Below are 19,718 nucleotides of genomic sequence, written 5' to 3'. Positions count from 1 at the left end.
TCCTGGGCCCACTGAAAACTTAAACCAGCCCTACCCCCCACAACTTTAGCCAAATGACCCCCCAATTTTCAATGACTACCTATTATTGTAAGGTAAATTAAGATTGACAAGCTTAAGTAACAAGAATTGATGTTTTTGGCATTAAAATGGGCACTGTAGGTGTTTTCCTGGCCTCCACTCACTGCTGACTATGCTTCCCCATTGACTTGCATTGGGTTTCATGTTTCGGTCGATCCCAGGCTTTTCGCGATAATCGGCCGATTTCACTCGACTCGACTTTTGACAAAGTCGGGTTTCGCAAAACCCGACTCGACCCCAAAAAAGTAAAAGTCGCTTCACTCAGCTTTCCCCCATACAAAACAGTATCCACTCAGCTTTCCCCATACAAATCACTATTCACCCAGCGTTCCCTGTTGTGAATTCCGCTCTTGGGCTCCCTCCGGTGGTTGTAAGTGGAATGGCTGCTCCTTGGATTTAGCATCAGCAGCTGCTTCCACTGATTGTCTTTCTGGCTCGGCTATTTTAGTCTGGCCTTCTCCCTCAGCCAGTGCCAGTTGTCAATGGTTCCTGTTTGGAGTCACATCTCTTTTGGATTTCCCTGATATTCTGACCAGTTCAGCAAAGATAAGTCCTTGCTTTGTTCTTTTGCAGTCCACTTGTTGTGGACTTAATTGTTCAGCACATGCTCTGTTTTTCTTTCTAGTCCAGCTTATCATTATGGATTTATTCAGTTAAAGCTGGAAGCTCTGGGCAGCAGATTTGCCCTCCACACCTTTAGTCAGGTGTGGAGATTTTTGTATTCTCTGCGGTGGACTTTTTCTAGTTTTTATTACTGACCGCACAGTATTCTGTTCTGTACTATCCATCTAGCTAGAAGTGGCCTCCTTTGCTACATCTTGTTTCATTCTACGTATGTCATTTCCCTCTCCACTCACAGTCAATATTTGTGGGGGGCTGCCTATCCTTTGGGGATTTTCTCTGAGGCAAGATAGCTTTCCTGTTTCTACCTTTAGGGGTAGTTAGTTCTCCGGCTGTGACGAGGTGTCTAGGGAGTGTCAGGAACATCCCACGGCTACTTCTAGTGTTGTGTTAAGCTCAGGAACTGCGGTCAGTATAGTTACCACCTGCTCAGAGCTCGTCGCATGTCGCTCCTAAACCACCAGTTCATAACAGTTCCCCCATAGAAAACAGTATCCACTCAGCTTTCCCCCATACACATCAGTATCCACCCAGCTTTTCCCCATAGAAAACAGTATCCACTCAGCTTTTCCCATGCAAATCACTATTCACCCAGCTTTCCCCCATAGAAAATAGTATCCACTCAGCTTTCCCCCATACACATTAGTATCCACTCAGCTTTCCCCCATACAAATCACTATTTAGCCAGCTTTCCCCCATACAAATCACTATTCATTCAGGATTCCCCCATACAAAACAGTAACCACCCAGCTTTCCCCCATACAAATTGGTATCCAACCAGCTTTCCCCATACTAATTGGTATCCCCTCAGCTTTCCCCATACAAATCAGTATTCATTCAGGTTTCCCCATACAAATTGGTATCCACCCAGCTTTCCCCCATACAAAACAGCATCCACTCAGCTTTCCCCCATATAAATTGGTATCCAACCAGCTTTCCCCATACAAAACAGTATCCACTCAGCTTTCCCCATACAAGTCACTATTCACCCAGCTTTCCCCCATAGAAAACAGTATCCACCCAGCTTTCCCCCATACAAAATAGTATCCACCCAGATTTCCTCCATAGAAAATAGTATCCACCCAGCTTTCCCCCATACAAAGCACTATTCACCCGGCTTTCCCCCATAGAAAACAGTATGCACTCAGCTTTCCCCATACAAATCACTATTCACCCAGCTTTCCCCCATACAAAACAGTATCCACCCAGCTTTCCCCCATACAAAACAGTAACCACTCCGCTTTCCTCCATACAAAACAGTAACCACCCAGCTTTCCCCCATACAAATTGGTATCCACCCAGCTTTCCCCCATGCAAATTGGTATCCACTCAGCTTTCCCCCATACAAATCACTATTCACCCAGCTTTCTCCCATACAAAACAGTATCCACCCAGCTTTCCCCCATACAAAACAGTATCCACCCAGCTTTCCCCTATACAAAACAGTATCCACTCAGCTTTCCTCCATACTAAACAGTATCCACTCAGCTTTCCTCCATACTAAACAGTATCCACTCAGCTTTCCTCCATACTAAACAGTAACCACTCAGCTTTCCTCCATACTAAACAGTAACCACCCAGCTTTCCCCCATAGAAAACAGTATCTATCCAGCTTTTCCCCATACAAATCACTATTCACCCAGCTTTCCCCCATACAAATCACTATTTACCCAGCTTTCCCCCATACAAAACAGTATCCACTCAGCTTTCCCCATACAAATCAATATTCACCCAGCTTTCACCCATACAAATTGGTATCCACCCAGCTTTCCCCCATACAAAACAGTATCCACCCAGTTTTCCCCCATACAAAACAGTATCCACCCAGCTTTCCCCTATACAAAACAGTATCCACTCAGCTTTCCTCCATACTAAACAGTATCCACTCAGCTTTCCCCTATACAAAACAGTATCCACTCAGCTTTCCTCCATACTAAACAGTATCCACTCAGCTTTCCTCCATACTAAACAGTATCCACTCAGCTTTCCTCCATACTAAACAGTAACCACTCAGCTTTCCTCCATACTAAACAGTAACCACCCAGCTTTCCCCCATAGAAAACAGTATCTATCCAGCTTTTCCCCATACAAATCACTATTCACCCAGCTTTCCCCCATACAAATCACTATTTACCCAGCTTTCCCCCATACAAAACAGTATCCACTCAGCTTTCCCCATACAAATCAATATTCACCCAGCTTTCACCCATACAAATTGGTATCCACCCAGCTTTCCCCCATACAAATTGGTATCCACTCAGCTTTCCCCTATACAAGTCTCTATTCACCCAGCTTTCCCCATACAAAAACAGTATCCACCCAGCTTTCCTCCATACACCTCAGTATCCACCCAGCTTTCCCCCATACAAAACTGTATCCACTCAGCTTTCCCCCATACACACCAGTATCTACTCAGCTTTCCCCCATACAGATTGGTATCCACTCAGCTTTCCCCCATACAAAACAGTATCCACCCAGCTTTCCCCCATACACATCAGCATCCACCCAGCTTTCCCCTATACAAAACAGTATCTACCCAGCTTTCCCCAATAGAAAACAGTATCCACTCAGCTTTCCCCCATACAAATCACTATTCACCCAGCTTTCCCCCATACAAAACAGTATTCACTCAGCTTTCCCCCATACAAATCACTATTCACCCAGCTTTCCCCCATACTAATCACTATTCACCCAGCTTTCCCCCATACAAAACAGTATCCACACAGCTTTCCCCCATACACATCAGTATCCACCCAGCTTTCCCCCATGGAAAACAGTATCCACCCAGCTTTCCCCCATACAAAATAGTATCCACCCAGCTTTCCCCCATGGAAAACAGTATCCACCCAGCTTTCCCCCATACAAAATAGTATCCACCCAGCTTTCCCCCATAAAAATCATTATTCACCCAGCTTTCCCCCATACAAAACAGTATCCACTCAGCTTTTCCCATGCAAATCACTATTCACCCAGCTTTCCCCCATAGAAAATAGTATCCACTCAGCTTTCCCCCATACACATTAGTATCCACTCAGCTTTCCCCCATACAAATCACTATTTAGCCAGCTTTCCCCCATACAAATCACTATTCATTCAGGATTCCCCCATACAAAACAGTATCCACCCAGCTTTCCCCCATACAATACAGTATCCACCCAGCTTTCCTACATACAAAACAGTAACCACCCAGCTTTCCCCCATACAAATTGGTATCCAACCAGCTTTCCCCATACTAATTGGTATCCCCTCAGCTTTCCCCATACAAATCAGTATTCATTCAGGTTTCCCCAAATTGGTATCCACCCAGCTTTCCCCCATACAAAACAGCATCCACTCAGCTTTCCCCCATATAAATTGGTATCCAACCAGCTTTCCCCATACAAAACAGTATCCACTCAGCTTTCCCCATACAAGTCACTATTCACCCAGCTTTCCCCCATAGAAAACAGTATCCACCCAGCTTTCCCCCATACAAAATAGTATCCACCCAGATTTCCTCCATAGAAAATAGTATCCACCCAGCTTTCCCCCATACAAAGCACTATTCACCCGGCTTTCCCCCATAGAAAACAGTATGCACTCAGCTTTCCCCATACAAATCACTATTCACCCAGCTTTCCCCCATACAAAACAGTATCCACCCAGCTTTCCCCCATACAAAACAGTAACCACTCCGCTTTCCTCCATACAAAACAGTAACCACCCAGCTTTCCCCCATACAAATTGGTATCCACCCAGCTTTCCCCCATGCAAATTGGTATCCACTCAGCTTTCCCCCATACAAATCACTATTCACCCAGCTTTCTCCCATACAAAACAGTATCAACCCAGCTTTCCCCCATACAAAACAGTATCCACCCAGCTTTCCCCTATACAAAACAGTATCCACTCAGCTTTCCTCCATACTAAACAGTATCCACTCAGCTTTCCTCCATACTAAACAGTATCCACTCAGCTTTCCTCCATACTAAACAGTAACCACTCAGCTTTCCTCCATACTAAACAGTAACCACCCAGCTTTCCCCCATAGAAAACAGTATCTATCCAGCTTTTCCCCATACAAATCACTATTCACCCAGCTTTCCCCCATACAAATCACTATTTACCCAGCTTTCCCCCATACAAAACAGTATCCACTCAGCTTTCCCCATACAAATCAATATTCACCCAGCTTTCACCCATACAAATTGGTATCCACCCAGCTTTCCCCCATACAAAACAGTATCCACCCAGCTTTCCCCCATACAAAACAGTATCCACCCAGCTTTCCCCTATACAAAACAGTATCCACTCAGCTTTCCTCCATACTAAACAGTATCCACTCAGCTTTCCCCTATACAAAACAGTATCCACTCAGCTTTCCTCCATACTAAACAGTATCCACTCAGCTTTCCTCCATACTAAACAGTATCCACTCAGCTTTCCTCCATACTAAACAGTAACCACTCAGCTTTCCTCCATACTAAACAGTAACCACCCAGCTTTCCCCCATAGAAAACAGTATCTATCCAGCTTTTCCCCATACAAATCACTATTCACCCAGCTTTCCCCCATACAAATCACTATTTACCCAGCTTTCCCCCATACAAAACAGTATCCACTCAGCTTTCCCCATACAAATCAATATTCACCCAGCTTTCACCCATACAAATTGGTATCCACCCAGCTTTCCCCCATACAAATTGGTATCCACTCAGCTTTCCCCTATACAAGTCTCTATTCACCCAGCTTTCCCCATACAAAAACAGTATCCACCCAGCTTTCCTCCATACACCTCAGTATCCACCCAGCTTTCCCCCATACAAAACTGTATCCACTCAGCTTTCCCCCATACACACCAGTATCTACTCAGCTTTCCCCCATACAGATTGGTATCCACTCAGCTTTCCCCCATACAAAACAGTATCCACCCAGCTTTCCCCCATACACATCAGCATCCACCCAGCTTTCCCCTATACAAAACAGTATCTACCCAGCTTTCCCCAATAGAAAACAGTATCCACTCAGCTTTCCCCCATACAAATCACTATTCACCCAGCTTTCCCCCATACAAAACAGTATTCACTCAGCTTTCCCCCATACAAATCACTATTCACCCAGCTTTCCCCCATACTAATCACTATTCACCCAGCTTTCCCCCATACAAAACAGTATCCACACAGCTTTCCCCCATACACATCAGTATCCACCCAGCTTTCCCCCATGGAAAACAGTATCCACCCAGCTTTCCCCCATACAAAATAGTATCCACCCAGCTTTCCCCCATGGAAAACAGTATCCACCCAGCTTTCCCCCATACAAAATAGTATCCACCCAGCTTTCCCCCATGGAAAACAGTATCCACCCAGCTTTCCCCCATACAAAATAGTATCCACCCAGCTTTCCCCCATAAAAATCATTATTCACCCAGCTTTCCCCCATACAAAACAGTATTCACTCAGCTTTCCCCCATACAAATCACTATTCACCCAAGCTTTCCCTCATACTAATCACTATTCACCCAGCTTTCCCCCCATACCCATCGGTATCCACCCAGCTTTCCCCTATACAAAACAGTATTCACCCAGCTTTCCCCATACAAGTCTCTATCCACCCAGCTTTCCCCCATACAAAACATTATCTACCCCACTCTCCCTCATACAAATCGCTATTCTCTCGGCTTTCCCCCATACGAACCATTATACACCTACAAATACCGCCACACCATGACCAGACCACATATTGCCACTAGGGTTGAGCGACTTTTACTTTTTCAGGATCGAGTCGGGTTTCGCGAAACCCGACTTTGTCAAAAGTCGGGTCGGGTGAAATTGGCCGCTTATTGCGAAAAGTCGGGGATCCGACCGAAACACAAAACCCAATGCAAGTCAATGGAGAATCCAAGTCGGCAGTGAGTGGAGGACAGGAAAACACCAACAGAGCCCATTTTAATGCCAAAAACATCAATTCTTGTTACTTAAGCTTGTCAATCTTAATTTACCTTATAATAATAGTTAGCCATTGAAAATTTGGGGGTCATTTGGCAACAGTTGTGGGGGGGGGGGGGGAGTAGGGCTGGCTCAAGTTTTTCGTAGGCCCAGGAAACGCGGACTACGTCTCGGCGGTGGAGGAGGGAGAGGCAAGTATTTCAACTTTGCAACTGCTGTGATCCTGAGCAAGCAGGGGGGGCACACTCGTTCGCATTGCCACTGGCACAGGGCCCCTCAAAGTACGGCGTTGTGATTGACGGCGGGGGCGCCTCCCACCGGCAGAGACACTTTTGCGTACTATGAGGGGCCCTGTGCCAGTGACGTCGCCAACGAGTATGCTCCCCCCCCACCTGATGAAGGAACCTGCACTTTCATCTGTACCTTCCTCTTTGTCCCCATGTAAGGTGGTATAGTATGTGGGAAGGGGAACCAGACTTTCTGCAGGGTCAGATACTGGCTATGTAGAGTGCAAGGGGAATGTAGTGGTCTAGGTCAATGTACCGGCAGACTCATCTAGCAGTGGCTGGGCAATGGGCAGGATGAGGAGAAAACACAGATATAGGCCCAAAGAATAAAGTTGGCTAAATGCAGTTCAAAATTGGTAACAGGAGTAAACAGGCAGCACTGCTTTGTTCAGTGGAGTACAGCAAGGAGCGGCAGACAGTTAGTAGGCCCAACCAAACTAGTAGGCCAAATGCACTTTAATATGTGATATCGGCTGCAAATTGAGGCTCTGCTTTGTGCAGTTTAGGACAGCTGTATTGAGTGGCGCAGACAGACACATGTAGTAGGCCTAAATTAAAAAAGGTGGCTCAATGCAGTTTAAAATGGGTAACAGGGGTACACAGGCAGCACTGGTTTGGTCAGCGGAGGACGATTGCTAGGAGTGGCGCAGACAGACTTACTAGGCCTAAAATAAAAAAGTTGGCTCTATGCAGTTACAAATGGGTAACAGGGGTACACAGGCAGCATTGTTTTGTTCAGCGGAGGATGATTAGTAGGAGTGGCACTATGAATGTGGCAGAAAGTGGCTGCCTGATATACGACACACTAGCAGTACTGCAGAAGGCCGGTTTCACACATCAGTGGCTCCGGTACGTGTGGTGACAGCTTCCTCTCGTACTGGAGACACTGACACACGTAGACACATTAAAATCAATGGTTCTGTGCAGATGTCATTGATTTTTTGCGGACCGTGTGTCCGTGTGCCAAACACGGAGACATGTCAGTGTTCGTGGGAGCGCACGGATCACACGGACCCATTAAAGTCAATGGGTCCGTGTAAACACGTACCGCACACGGATGCCATCCGTGTGCTGTCCGTGTGCATTTTTCCTGTCATAGGGTTAAAATTGTAAAAATTGTTGCAATACACGGACACGGGCACACGGACAGCACACGGACCTTAAACACGTACTCAGACATCACACGGATAGTCTACGTGAGCACACGGACACGGATAACTCCGGTACCGATTTTTCCGGTACCGGAATTATCTGGACGTGTGAGACTGCCCAAATATAAACTGTGTGAGAATTACTATCTCACTTTTGGGGGGAGACACTGAACCACAACTCTGGCCCAGTGGTATAACACAACACTATGAACGTGGCTGTAATTATTATAAAAAAAATAATAAAAAATAACTGCAATAACAAGCTTCCTACAATGATCTCAGGACATGTATGGCAGCAATAAAAAGGACTGCTGAACAAAAAAATTGGTAGACAAATAAACAAGACAGGTAACTGTGCAGAAAGGAGCAACAGGATTTTTGCTTTGAAAAAAGCAGTTGGTTTGCACAGCACCGTGCACACAGCTATGCAGCTGCTGCACTAAAATACGACCTCCACTGTCCCTGCACAAAAAGGTGGTGTGGGACAGTGAAAATCGCTCCAGCACAAGCGGTTTGGGGGTTTATATTTCCTCCCTGACTCTGTCCCTGCTTCTGACTAACTGCAGCAACCTCTCCCTACGCTCAGATCGGCAGAAGTAAGATGGCGGTCGGCGTGCACGCCCCTTTATAGCCCCTGTGACGCCGCAGACAGCAAGCCAATCACTGCCATGCCCTCGTCTAAGATGGTGGGGACAGAGACCTATGTCATCACGCTGCCCACACTCTGCATCCTCCTTCATTGGATGAAAAACGGTGGTAACAGCGTCATACGAAACGCGACTTTGGCGCTCTGATCGCCGACCACATGGCCGATCCCACACTAGGATCGGTTCGGGTTTCATGAAACCCAACTTTGCCTAAAAGTCGGCGATTTATGAAAATGACTGATCCGTTTCGCTCAACGCTAATTGCCACCACATAGTGACTGAATATTACAATACTGTAATGAGAGAATGGAGACCCGGAGACTGCCCGTCCCAGTCTACGCAAGTAGCCTGGAGCCCTCATTATCGTAGGAATATGTCAGGTAATAAATTGTTTTTCTAAAGCCTTAGGGTATGTGCACACGTTCAGGATTTCTTGCAGAAATTTCCTGACAAAAACCGGACATTTCTGCCAGAAATCCGCATGCAGTTTTTTGCGTTTTTTCCCAATGTATTAAATAGCGGGAAAAACGCAAAATTAATCAACATGCTTCTTTTTTTTACCGCAGTGCGTTTTTTTTTTGCGAAAAAATACGCATCATGTGCACAAAAATGCATTCTAAATGATAGGATGCATATTATGTAAGCGTTTTTATCGTGTTATCACGAAAAAACGTGAAAATTCCTGAACGTGTGCACATACCCTTATACCATTAGTCATGCTCACCAATGGGGGAGGCAGCACGAAAAGTGCCTAGGGCAGCATGAACTCTAAGTACGGCCCTGCTGCCACAAGACAGATGCCCCAATTCCCCAACCAACACTATCTGTCCTGGCTGCCAAAATAAAAAATAAATCCCCATTTACCTGGGCAGCCGTAACACGCTGTCTTTCGGCAATAAGGCTGCATTTTTTGCACTGGCAATCCCTCCACATACAGAAACGCTTGTGATTCTTCAAATGAGATAAATAGCCATGGTTTCTGCAACGGACACATTTAGGCAAGCGTGATGTATTCTTTCCATTGCGCTCAATAGAGCTTTGGATGTTCTTGGGCATATTGCTTCACAGCTGTAAGCTGAAAGAATGGAAGTGGGGTGAAGCTTTTCTCCCTGCAAGTCACAATAGAAGCAATCCTCTATTGAAAAAAAAAACCATCACTGCCTTATTAACTACAAATTTGCCAACACAGCCTAGTTTTCTCCCACGCAACATACTGTTATCCCTCCCACAATCCACCATCCAAGGACAGAACATATTAAATTGTGTGGACTGATATAAGTGAGAACAATCACAGTATTAACCCCTTAGTGATAGAGCCAATTTGCTACTTAACCCCTTCATGACCCAGCCTATTTTGACCTTAATGACCTGGCCGTTTTTTGCAATTCTGACCAGTGTCCCTTTATGAGGTAATAACTCAGGAACGCTTCAGCGGATCCTAGCGATTCTGAGATTGTTTTTTCGTGACATATTGGGCTTCATGTTAGTGGTAAATTTAGGTCGATAATTCCTGAGTTTATTTGTGAAAAAAACGGAAATTTGGCGAAAAATTTTGAAAATTTCGCAATTTTCACATTTTTAATTTTTATTCTGTTAAACCAGAGAGTTATGTGACACAAAATATAGTTAATAAATAACATTTCCCACATGTCTACTTTACATCAGCACAATTTTGGAAACAACATTTTTTTTTTTTTGCTAGGAAGTTATAAGGGTTAAAATTTGACCAGTGAGTTCTCATTTTTACAACAAAATTTACAAAATCATTTTTTTTAGGGACCACCTCACATTTGAAGTCATTTTGAGGGTTCTATATGGCTGAAAATACCCAAAAGTGACACCATTCTAAAAACTGCACCCCTCAAGGTGCTCAAAACCACATTCAAGAAGTTTATTAACCCTTCAGGTGTTTCACAGCAGCAGAAGCAACATGGAAGTAAAAAATGAACATTTAACTTTGTCACAAAAATGATCTTTTGGCAACAATTTTTTTATTTTCCCAAGGGTAAAAGGAGAAACTGGACAACAAACGTTGTTGTCCAATTTGTCCTGAGTACGCTGATACCTCATATGTGGGGGTAAACCACTGTTTGGGCGCACAGCAGGGCTCGGAAGGGAATGAGCGCCATTTGACTTTTTGAATGAAAAATTGGCTCCAATCTTTAGCGGACACCATGTCGCGTTTGGAGAGCCCCCGTGTGCCTAAACATTGGAGCTCCCCCACAAGTGACCCCATTATGGAAACTAGACCCCCCAAGGAACTTATCTAGAAGCATAGTGAGCACTTTAAACCCTCAGGTGCTTCACAAATTGATCCATAAAAATTAAAAACTACTTTTTTTTTCACACAAAATTTCTTAGAGCCTCAATTTTTTCATTTTCACATGGGCAACAGGATAAAATGAATCCTAAAATTTGTTGGGCAATTTCTCCTGAGTACGCCGATACCTCACATGTGGGGGTAAACCACTGTTTGGGTGCATGGCAGGGCTTGGAAGGGAAGGCACGTCATTTGGCTTTTTGAATGGAAAATTAGTTCCAATCATTAGCGGACACCATGTCGTGTTTGGAGAGCCCCTGTGTGCCTAAACATTGGAGCTCCCCCACAAGTGACCCCATTTTGGAAACTAGACCTCCCAAGGAACTAACCTAGATGTGTGGTGAGCACTTTGAACCCCCAAGTGCTTCACAGAAGTTTATAACGCAGGACCATGAAAATAAAAAATAATTTTTCTTTTCTCAAATGATTTTTTAGCCCACAATTTTTTATTTTCCCAAGGGTAACAGGAGAAATTGGACCCCAAAAGTTGTTGTCCAGTTTCTCCTGAGTACGCTGATACCCCATATGTGGGGGTAAACCACTGTTTTGGCACACGTCGGGGTTCGGAAGGGAAGTAGTGACGTTTTGAAATGCAGACTTTGATGGAATGCTCTGTGGGCGTCAGGTTGCGTTTGCAGAGCCCCTGATGTGCCTAAACAGTAGGAACTCCCCACAAGTGACCCCATTTTGGAAACTAGACCCCCAAGGGAACTTATCTAGATGTGTGGTGAGCACTTTGAACCCCCAAGTGCTTCACAGAAGTTTATAACGCAGAGCCGTAAAAATAAAAAATAATTGTTCTTTCCTCAAAAATTATGTTTTAGCAAGTAATTTTTTATTTTTGCAAGAGTAACAGGAGAAACTGGACCCCAACAGTTGTTGCCCAGTTTGTCCTGAGTACGCTGGTACCCCATATGTGGGGGTAAACCACTGTTTGGGCGCACGTCGGGGCTTGGAAGGGAGGGAGCATGCATTTGACTTGCTGGAATCAATGGTGGCTGTTGTGAATTCCGTTCTTGGGCTCCCTCCGGTGGTTATGAATGGTATTTTTGGGAGTTCTGTTCTTGGGCTCCCTCTGGTGGTTTCGAGTGGAACTTAGCAGCTGCTTTCACTGTTCGGTTCCCTGGCCTTGTTATTTAACTGGGCTTTAGTCTGTAGTCGATGCCAGCTGTCAATGTTTTCCTGTTGGATTCAGTCTTCTCCTGGAAGATCTCTGTTGGCCAGTTCACTTCAGCTTAAGATAAGTTTTGCTAGTTCTTGGGTTGTTCCCTGCTCTTGACCTTCTGTTCAGGTTTAAGTTATGTCTCTTTTGTCCAGCTTGTCATTATGAAATATTCAGGCTAGTTGGAAGCTCTGGGGTGCAGATTTGCTCCTCCACACCGTGAGTCGGTGTGGAGGCTATTTTTGTAAACTCTGCGTGGATTTTTTAGTTTTTATACTGACCGCACGGTATCTTTTTCTATTTCTGTCTATTTAGATAGTACTGGCCTCCTTTGCTAAAATCTATTTTCATTTCTGAGTTTGTCGTTTCCCTCTCCACTCACCGTTAATATTTGTGGGGGGCTATCTTTCCTTTTGGGGGTTTCTCTGAGGCGAGATAGTTTTCCGTTTCCATCTTCAGGGGTAATTAGTTCTTAGGCTGTGAAGAGGCGTCTAGGGAGAGTCAGGAACGCTCCACGGCTATTTCTAGTGTTGGTGCTAGGAGTAGGGATTGCGGTCAGTAAAGCTACCACCTCCTCAGAGCTTGTCTATTATTTGTTTTACCCACCAGGTCATTTCAGTGCTGCTCCGTAATCACCAGGTCACAACAGTGATTGCGGTCGGTGGAGCTGCCACCTCCTCAGGAGCTTGTCCATGATTTGTTTGTCATCTCAGTGCTGCTCCTTAATCACCAGGTCATAATAGGTGGCGCCATGTTGCGTTTGGAGACCCCTGATGTGCCTAAACAGTGGAAACCCCTCAATTCTAACTCCAACACTAACCCCAACACACCCCTAACCCTAATCCCAACTGTAGCCATAACCCTAATCACAACCCAAACCCCAACACACCCGTAACCCTAATCCCAACCCTAACCACAACTGTAACCCCAACACACCCCTAACCCTATCCATAACCCTAACCACAAGCCTAATTTTAACCCTATTTCCAACCCTGGCCCTAATTCCAACCCTAACCATAAGGCTATGTGCCCACGTTGCGGATTTGTGTGAGATTTTTCAGCACCATTTTTGAACTGCATTTTACCTGTGGATTTACCGCGGATTTCCAGTGTTTTTTGTGCAGATTTCATCTGTGGATTCCTATTGAGGAACAGGTGTAAAACACTGCGGAATCCGCACAAAGAATTGACATGCTGCGGAAAATACAACACAGCGTTTCCGCGCGGTATTTTCCACACCATGGGTACAGCGAATTTGGTTTTCCATAAGTTTACATGGTACTGTAAACCTGATGGAACACTGCTACGAATTTGCAGCGGCCAATCCGCTGCGGATCCGCAGCCAAATCCACTGCAGATCTGCAGCCAAATCCGCACCGTGTGCACATAGCCTAATTCTAACCCTAACCCTAGTTCTAACCCTAATTCTAGCCAAAACCCTAACCCTAAGGCCAGGTTCACACTGCGCTAGCAGCAGCCCGTTCAGCACATACGTTAACGGGCTGCTGCTAGCGCAAGTGGCGACGTTTGCATCGCGCTAGCGAAGATAGAGCATCTGCTAGCTCTATCTGCGCTAGCAGTGACGGACCCGGAAACGCTGCAGTCTGCCTCTCCGGGTCCGTCACTCAATGACGGCACATCCCTAGCGCACAGCCATTGTGGGCGTGCGCTTGTGATGCGTCCGACATTGCTGTCAATGGCGGCTGTAACGGACTACGTTATACCGTCAAACGGACTGCTTAGACGCAGTGTGAACTAACCCAAACCCAACCCTAACCCTAACCCTAGTGGGGCAAAGAAAAAAAAAAAAGAAAAAATTCTTTATTTTATTATTGTCCCTACCTATGGGGGTGATAAAGGGGGGGTTTATTTATATTTTTTTATTTTGATCGCTGTGATAGAACCTATTACAGCGATCAAAATGTACCTGTAACGAATCTGCCGGCCGGCAGATTCGGCGGGCGCACTGCGCATGCGCCCGCCATTTTGGAAGATGGCGGCGCCCATCGAACAGACTGACCGACATCGGGAGGGACACAGGTCGGTAAGTATGAAGGGGGGGGGGGGTGATCGGAAAGCGGGGGGGGGGAGCGGACAGCGGGGGGAGCGCACAGGAGGACGGAGGGGAGCAGGGGACACTATATGACAGGACGGAGGACCGGAGGGGAGGAGATCGGTGGCGGTGGGGGGGCTGATCACGATCTCCAGCCATGGCTGATGCTATTGCAGCATCGGCCATGGCTGGATTGTAATATTTCACCAATTTTCATTGGTGAAATATTACTATCGCTCTGAGTGAAAGTGAAACATCACTTTCAACAGCCAATCAGAGTGATCGTAGCCACGGGGGGGGCGAAGCCACCCCCCCTGGGCTGTAGCACCACTCCCCCTGTCCCTGCAGGCCGGGTGAAATTACAGTTAACCCTTTCACCCGGCCTACAGGAGCGCGATCCGGCCATGACGCATATGCTGCGTCACAGGTCGGATTGGCACAGGTTTTCATGACGCATATGCTGCGTCAAAGGTCGGGAAGGGGTTAATGACCGGGCCAATTTTTACAATTCTGACCACTGTCACTTTCAGGTTATAACTCTGGAACGCTTAGGCTACTTTCACACTTCCGTCGGCCCGACGTACAGTTTTACAACGCATCCGCTGCCCATTGTGATGAGTGGGGAGGAGGGGGGCAGAGTTCCGGCTGCGCATGTGCGGTCGAAAATGGCGGACATGTAGCACAAAAGTTACATTGAATGTTTTTTTTGTGCGTCGCGTCCGCCAAAACATGACGGATCCGTCGCACAACGTGTGCCCATCCGTCGCTAACACAAGTCTATGGGCAAAAAAACGCATCCTGCAAGCACATTTGCAGGATCCGTTTTTTACCCATAATGATGGATTGCGACGGAGCCCAGAAGACGGAAGTGTGAAAGTAGCCTTAAACGGATCCTGATGATTCTGACATCGTTTTCTCGTGACATATTGTACTTCATGATAGTGGTAAAATTTCTTTGATAAGACTTGTGTTTATGAAAAAACATAAATTTGGCAAAAAATTTTTTTAAAAATTTTGCAATTTTCAAACTTCATTTACATTTTGCCCTTAAATCACAGGGATATGTCACACAAAATACTTAATAAATAACATTTCGCACATGTCTACTTTACATCAGCACAATTTTGGAAACAATTTTTTTGTTATACGTTCTAAGGGTTAAAAGATGACCAGCAATTTCTCATCTTTCAAACCAAATTTACAAAACTATTTTTCTTTTTTTTAGGGACCACCTCACACTTGAAGTGAGTTTGGGTGGTCGATATAACAGAAAATACCCAAAAGTGAGACCATTTTAAAAACTGCACCCCTCAAGATGTGCAAAACCACATTCACGTTTATTAACCCTTCAGGGGCTTCACAAAAACTAAAGCAAAAAGCGTATCGGCGGTCATTAAAGGGAAACTGTCAGCAGGGTTGTGCATAGTAACCTACACACAGTGTCAGGTCGACGCTAGTAGGCCGGAGTCACACTACCATAAAAGTAGTAGGGGCGCAACAAAATAGTTTCGCCTAGGGCACCATAATCTCTCGGGCCGGCCCTGGACTCAGCCTGACATAACAGACTGTATTAATGTTTTTTTTTTTTTTTTTTTTTGGTGAATTTAACCAAAAAACAATTGACCAAGGCAGAGGGAGGCAGCTAAACCCCACCCCCGGTGCTTGAACACGTGAAGCAGCTATACATAACAATTAAAATGCATTTAGAAAACAAATGAAAACCATACAAAAACACAATAAAACCGGCTTATTACAGGAAAATGGAAAAAGAGAAAAGACAAGGCGCCCCCAATGTGTCACACTGTTTGAAAAACACACATACAGTCCTTTGTAGGGAATGTGCTCACCTATTGGTGTTGTGAAACTGGGTCACAACTCCCAAGAAGGCATAATCGTAGCAGCAGGTCTCCACAAGAATCCAAAGGGATGCTGGAGGTAATAGTCTTAGGCGAACTGAAGACCACGCACACGAGGTAGATTTAAGGTGGTTTATTGAAGCCTACGCGTTTCAAGAGCTATCTTGCTCTCTTCTTCAGGGCATAGATATGCCCTGAAGAAGAGAGCAAGATAGCTCTTGAAACGCGTAGGCTTCAATAAACCACCTTAAATCTACCTCGTGTGCGCGGTCTTCAGTTCGCCTAAGACTATTAATTACAGGAAAATGGACATATCCAATCTTTAATTCAAACCAGAGGATTCTTGCGCTCGAGTGCGCATAATCCATATGGCCTCTGTTTTTAGTAGAAGCTTATGCAGATTTCCTCCTTGCACTGGAAGAGACACCCTTTCTAGGCCAGCAAAAGAAAGCACCTCTGGGTTTCCTCCATGGAATTCCCTGACATGTTTGATCAAATGTGGAACCCTCTTGCCTGAACCGATCGAGTTGTAGTGCTCTCTGAACCTCACATAGAGGGGGCAAATGGTCTTACCAATATAGAAGGACTTACAACGACACAAAACCACATAAACCACATGGGGCGCTTTGCACGTGATGAAATCTTAGCTAACTCTTCCTCAGAGTGTAATTTCACACACAAACTTAGCATCTGTTCAACAACCCTTGAATTAAACATTGATTAGTTGGTTAAAACCTTATGGAAACTTTACGTAAAGGCTGAGTCACACATAACGATATCGTTGCAACATCACGCTTTTTGGTGACGTAGCAACGATCCCGCTAACGATCTCGTTATGTGTGACAGCGACCAACGATCAGGCCCCTGCTGGGAGATAGTTGGTCAATGGGAATGATCAGGACCTTTTTTTGGTCGCTGATCACCCGCTGTCATCGCTGGATCGGCGTGTGTGACACCGATCCAGCGATGTCGTTCACTTGTAACCAGGGTAAATATCGGGTTACTAAGCACAGGGCCGCGCTTAGTAACCCGATATTTACCCTGGTTACCATTGTAAAAGTAAAAAAAAAAAAACAGTACATACTCACATTCTGATGTCTGTCACGTCCCCCGGCGTCCATAGGGTTAAAACTGCTTTCGGCAGGAGCGCTGCTAATATGAACGCGCTGCTGCCGAGAGCTTGCCTGCACTGACGTCACCGCTGTTACTGCCGGCGCTAACACATTCAGTGCAGGGAAGCTCTCGGCCGGAGCGCGTGCATATTAGCAGCGCTCCTGCCGAAAGCAGTTTTAACCCTGTGGACGCCGGCGGGGGACGTGACAGACATCAGAATGTGAGTATGTAGTGTTTTTTTTTTTTTTACTTTTACAATGGTAACCAGGGTAAATATCGGGTTACTAAGCGCGGCCCTGCACTTAGTAACCCGATGTTTACCCTGGTTACCCGAGTGCTGCAGGGGGACTTCGGGGGAAGTCGTTCCCCTGATCGTTGGTCGCTGGAGAGAGCTGTCTGTGTGACAGCTCCCCAGCGACCACACAACGACTTAACAACGATCACGGCCAGGTCGTATCGCTGGTCGTGATCGTTGGTAAGTCGTTTAGTGTAACGGTACCTTTAGTTGTGATAGCAAACAGTGAGGTACCGATAAAATATTTCACATGTGGAGTTAGCATATTTTGTATAATTCTTCAACTGTACATAGAGTTGATATTTTTTTTGACAAATATTATTCAGGACATTGAGCTGGTCATTTTGAGTACTAGTGGTCCAGGGTACCTCTTTTCAAATTAAACTTATGTACGATTGAGTGCGTTTAATTACACTGGCCAACAGTGAAAATGTGTCTGAAATGAAAATAGCTGGTTTGTAATAATTTTAGCATCCTAAAAACGAATATGTTACTTAAAAATCATTATTAGCTCTTGTTGCTGAGATACATGTCATCCCTTCACCCCCGGAGCTTTTTCCGTTTTTCCGTTTTCGTTTTTCGCTCCCCTCCTTCCCAGAGCCATAACTTTTTTATTTTTCCGTCAATTTGGCCATGTGAGGGCTTATTTTTTGCGGGACGAGTTGTACTTTTGAACGACATCATTGGTTTTACCATGTCGTGTACTAGAAAACGGGAAAAAAATTCCAAGTGCAGTGAAATTGCAAAAAAAGTGCAATCCCACACTTGTTTTTTGCTTGCCTATTTTGCTAGGTTCACTAAATGCTAAAACTGACCTGCCATTATGATTCTCCAGGTCATTACGAGTTCATAGACACCTAACATGACTAGGTTATTTTTCACCTAAGTGGTGAAAAAAAATTCCAAACTTTGCAAAAAACAAAACAAAACAAAATTGCGCCATTTTCCGATACCCGTAGCGTCTCCATTTTTCGTGATCTGGGGTCGGGTGAGGGTTTATTTTTTGTGTGCCGAGCTGGCGTTTTTAATGATAGCATTTTGGTGCAGATACGTTCTTTTGATCGCCCGTTATTGCATTTTAATGCAATGTCGTGGCGACCAAAAAAACGTAATTCTGGCGTTCCGATTTTTTTTCTCGTTACGCCGTTTTGCGATAAGGTTAATGCTTTTTTTTTATTGCTAGATCGGGCGATTCTGAACGCGGCGATACCAAATATGTGTAGGTTGGGGTTTTTTTTTATTGATTTATTTTGATTGGGGCGAAAAGGGGGTGATTTAAACTTTTATGTTTTTTTTATTTTTTTCACATTTTTAAAAACTTTTTTTTTTTACTTTTGCCATGCTTCTATAGCCTCCATGGGAGGCTAGAAGCAGGCACAGCCCGATCGGCTCTGCTATGCAGCAGCGATCATAAGATCGCTGTTACACAGCAGAATTGCAGGTGTGCTGTGAGCGCCGACCACAGGGGGCGCTCACAGCCACCGGCAATCAGTAACCATAGAGGTCTCCAGGACCTCTATGGTTACCTTCCTGATGCATCGCCGACCCCCGATCATGTGACGGGGGTCGGCGATGCGCTCATATCCGGCCGCACGGCCGGATGCGGTAGTTAAATGCCGCTGTCTGTGTTTGACAGCGGCATTTAACTAGTTAATAGCGGCGGGTGATCGCGATTTCACCCGCCGCTATTGCGCGCACATGTCAGCTGTAAAAAACAGCTGACATGTCGCGACTTTGATGTGCGCTCACCGCCGGAGCGCACATCAAAGCGGGGGTCCCGACATGTGACATACTATACCGTCACATGTCGGGAAGGGGTTAAGATTATTATGCAGGAAAATAGGGAAATTTTGAATTTTCAACAAATGTGTATTGGTAAACCTGATTACAGACCTGTTGAACCAATGTCAGCCATTTTATTCATTGTGTCTGCATAGTTTGTACTAATTGAAGTCTCTTTCTCTTGTTGCAGTAATTTTGTGGAGAGAATTTACACTTTGAAAATGCCTCGTAAATGTGCAAATATTGTTAACAATTTTTGTTACGTGTGTGGTTATGTGACATTTGCCAACCAAAGAAGACCAATTACTCCACTTGTGAAGACTGCTTACCATCATTACTTTGGTGTAAAGGTTGGTGATCAGGAGAAGCCCTGGGCTCCACACATTTGCTGCAATAGTTGTTCAGTAAATCTGGTTGCATGGTTGA

The 19,718-nt window shown here is 45.2% G+C and overlaps 2 protein-coding genes across 2 annotated transcripts in view; one reads left to right on the top strand and one right to left on the bottom strand.

The window, feature by feature from the left end:
- Window positions 1–9,982, bottom strand: part of LOC143784180 (doublesex- and mab-3-related transcription factor 1A-like) — an 85,170-nt gene extending 75,188 nt beyond the window's left edge. The window contains exon 1 of the mRNA XM_077272101.1: window positions 9,576–9,982. Within this exon, the coding sequence (XP_077128216.1) occupies window positions 9,576–9,767 (192 nt within the window). The 5' untranslated portion in view covers window positions 9,768–9,982. The remainder of the gene's footprint in view (window positions 1–9,575) is intronic.
- Window positions 1–19,718, top strand: part of CDK15 (cyclin dependent kinase 15) — a 550,498-nt gene that overhangs the window by 203,247 nt on the left and 327,533 nt on the right. The window lies entirely within an intron of this gene.

Source organism: Ranitomeya variabilis, chromosome 7, assembly GCF_051348905.1.
Source record: "Ranitomeya variabilis isolate aRanVar5 chromosome 7, aRanVar5.hap1, whole genome shotgun sequence".
Lineage (NCBI taxonomy): Eukaryota > Metazoa > Chordata > Amphibia > Anura > Dendrobatidae > Ranitomeya > Ranitomeya variabilis.
The sequence above is the reverse complement of the archived record's forward strand: the minus strand, read 5'-3'. Positions and strand labels throughout refer to the sequence as shown.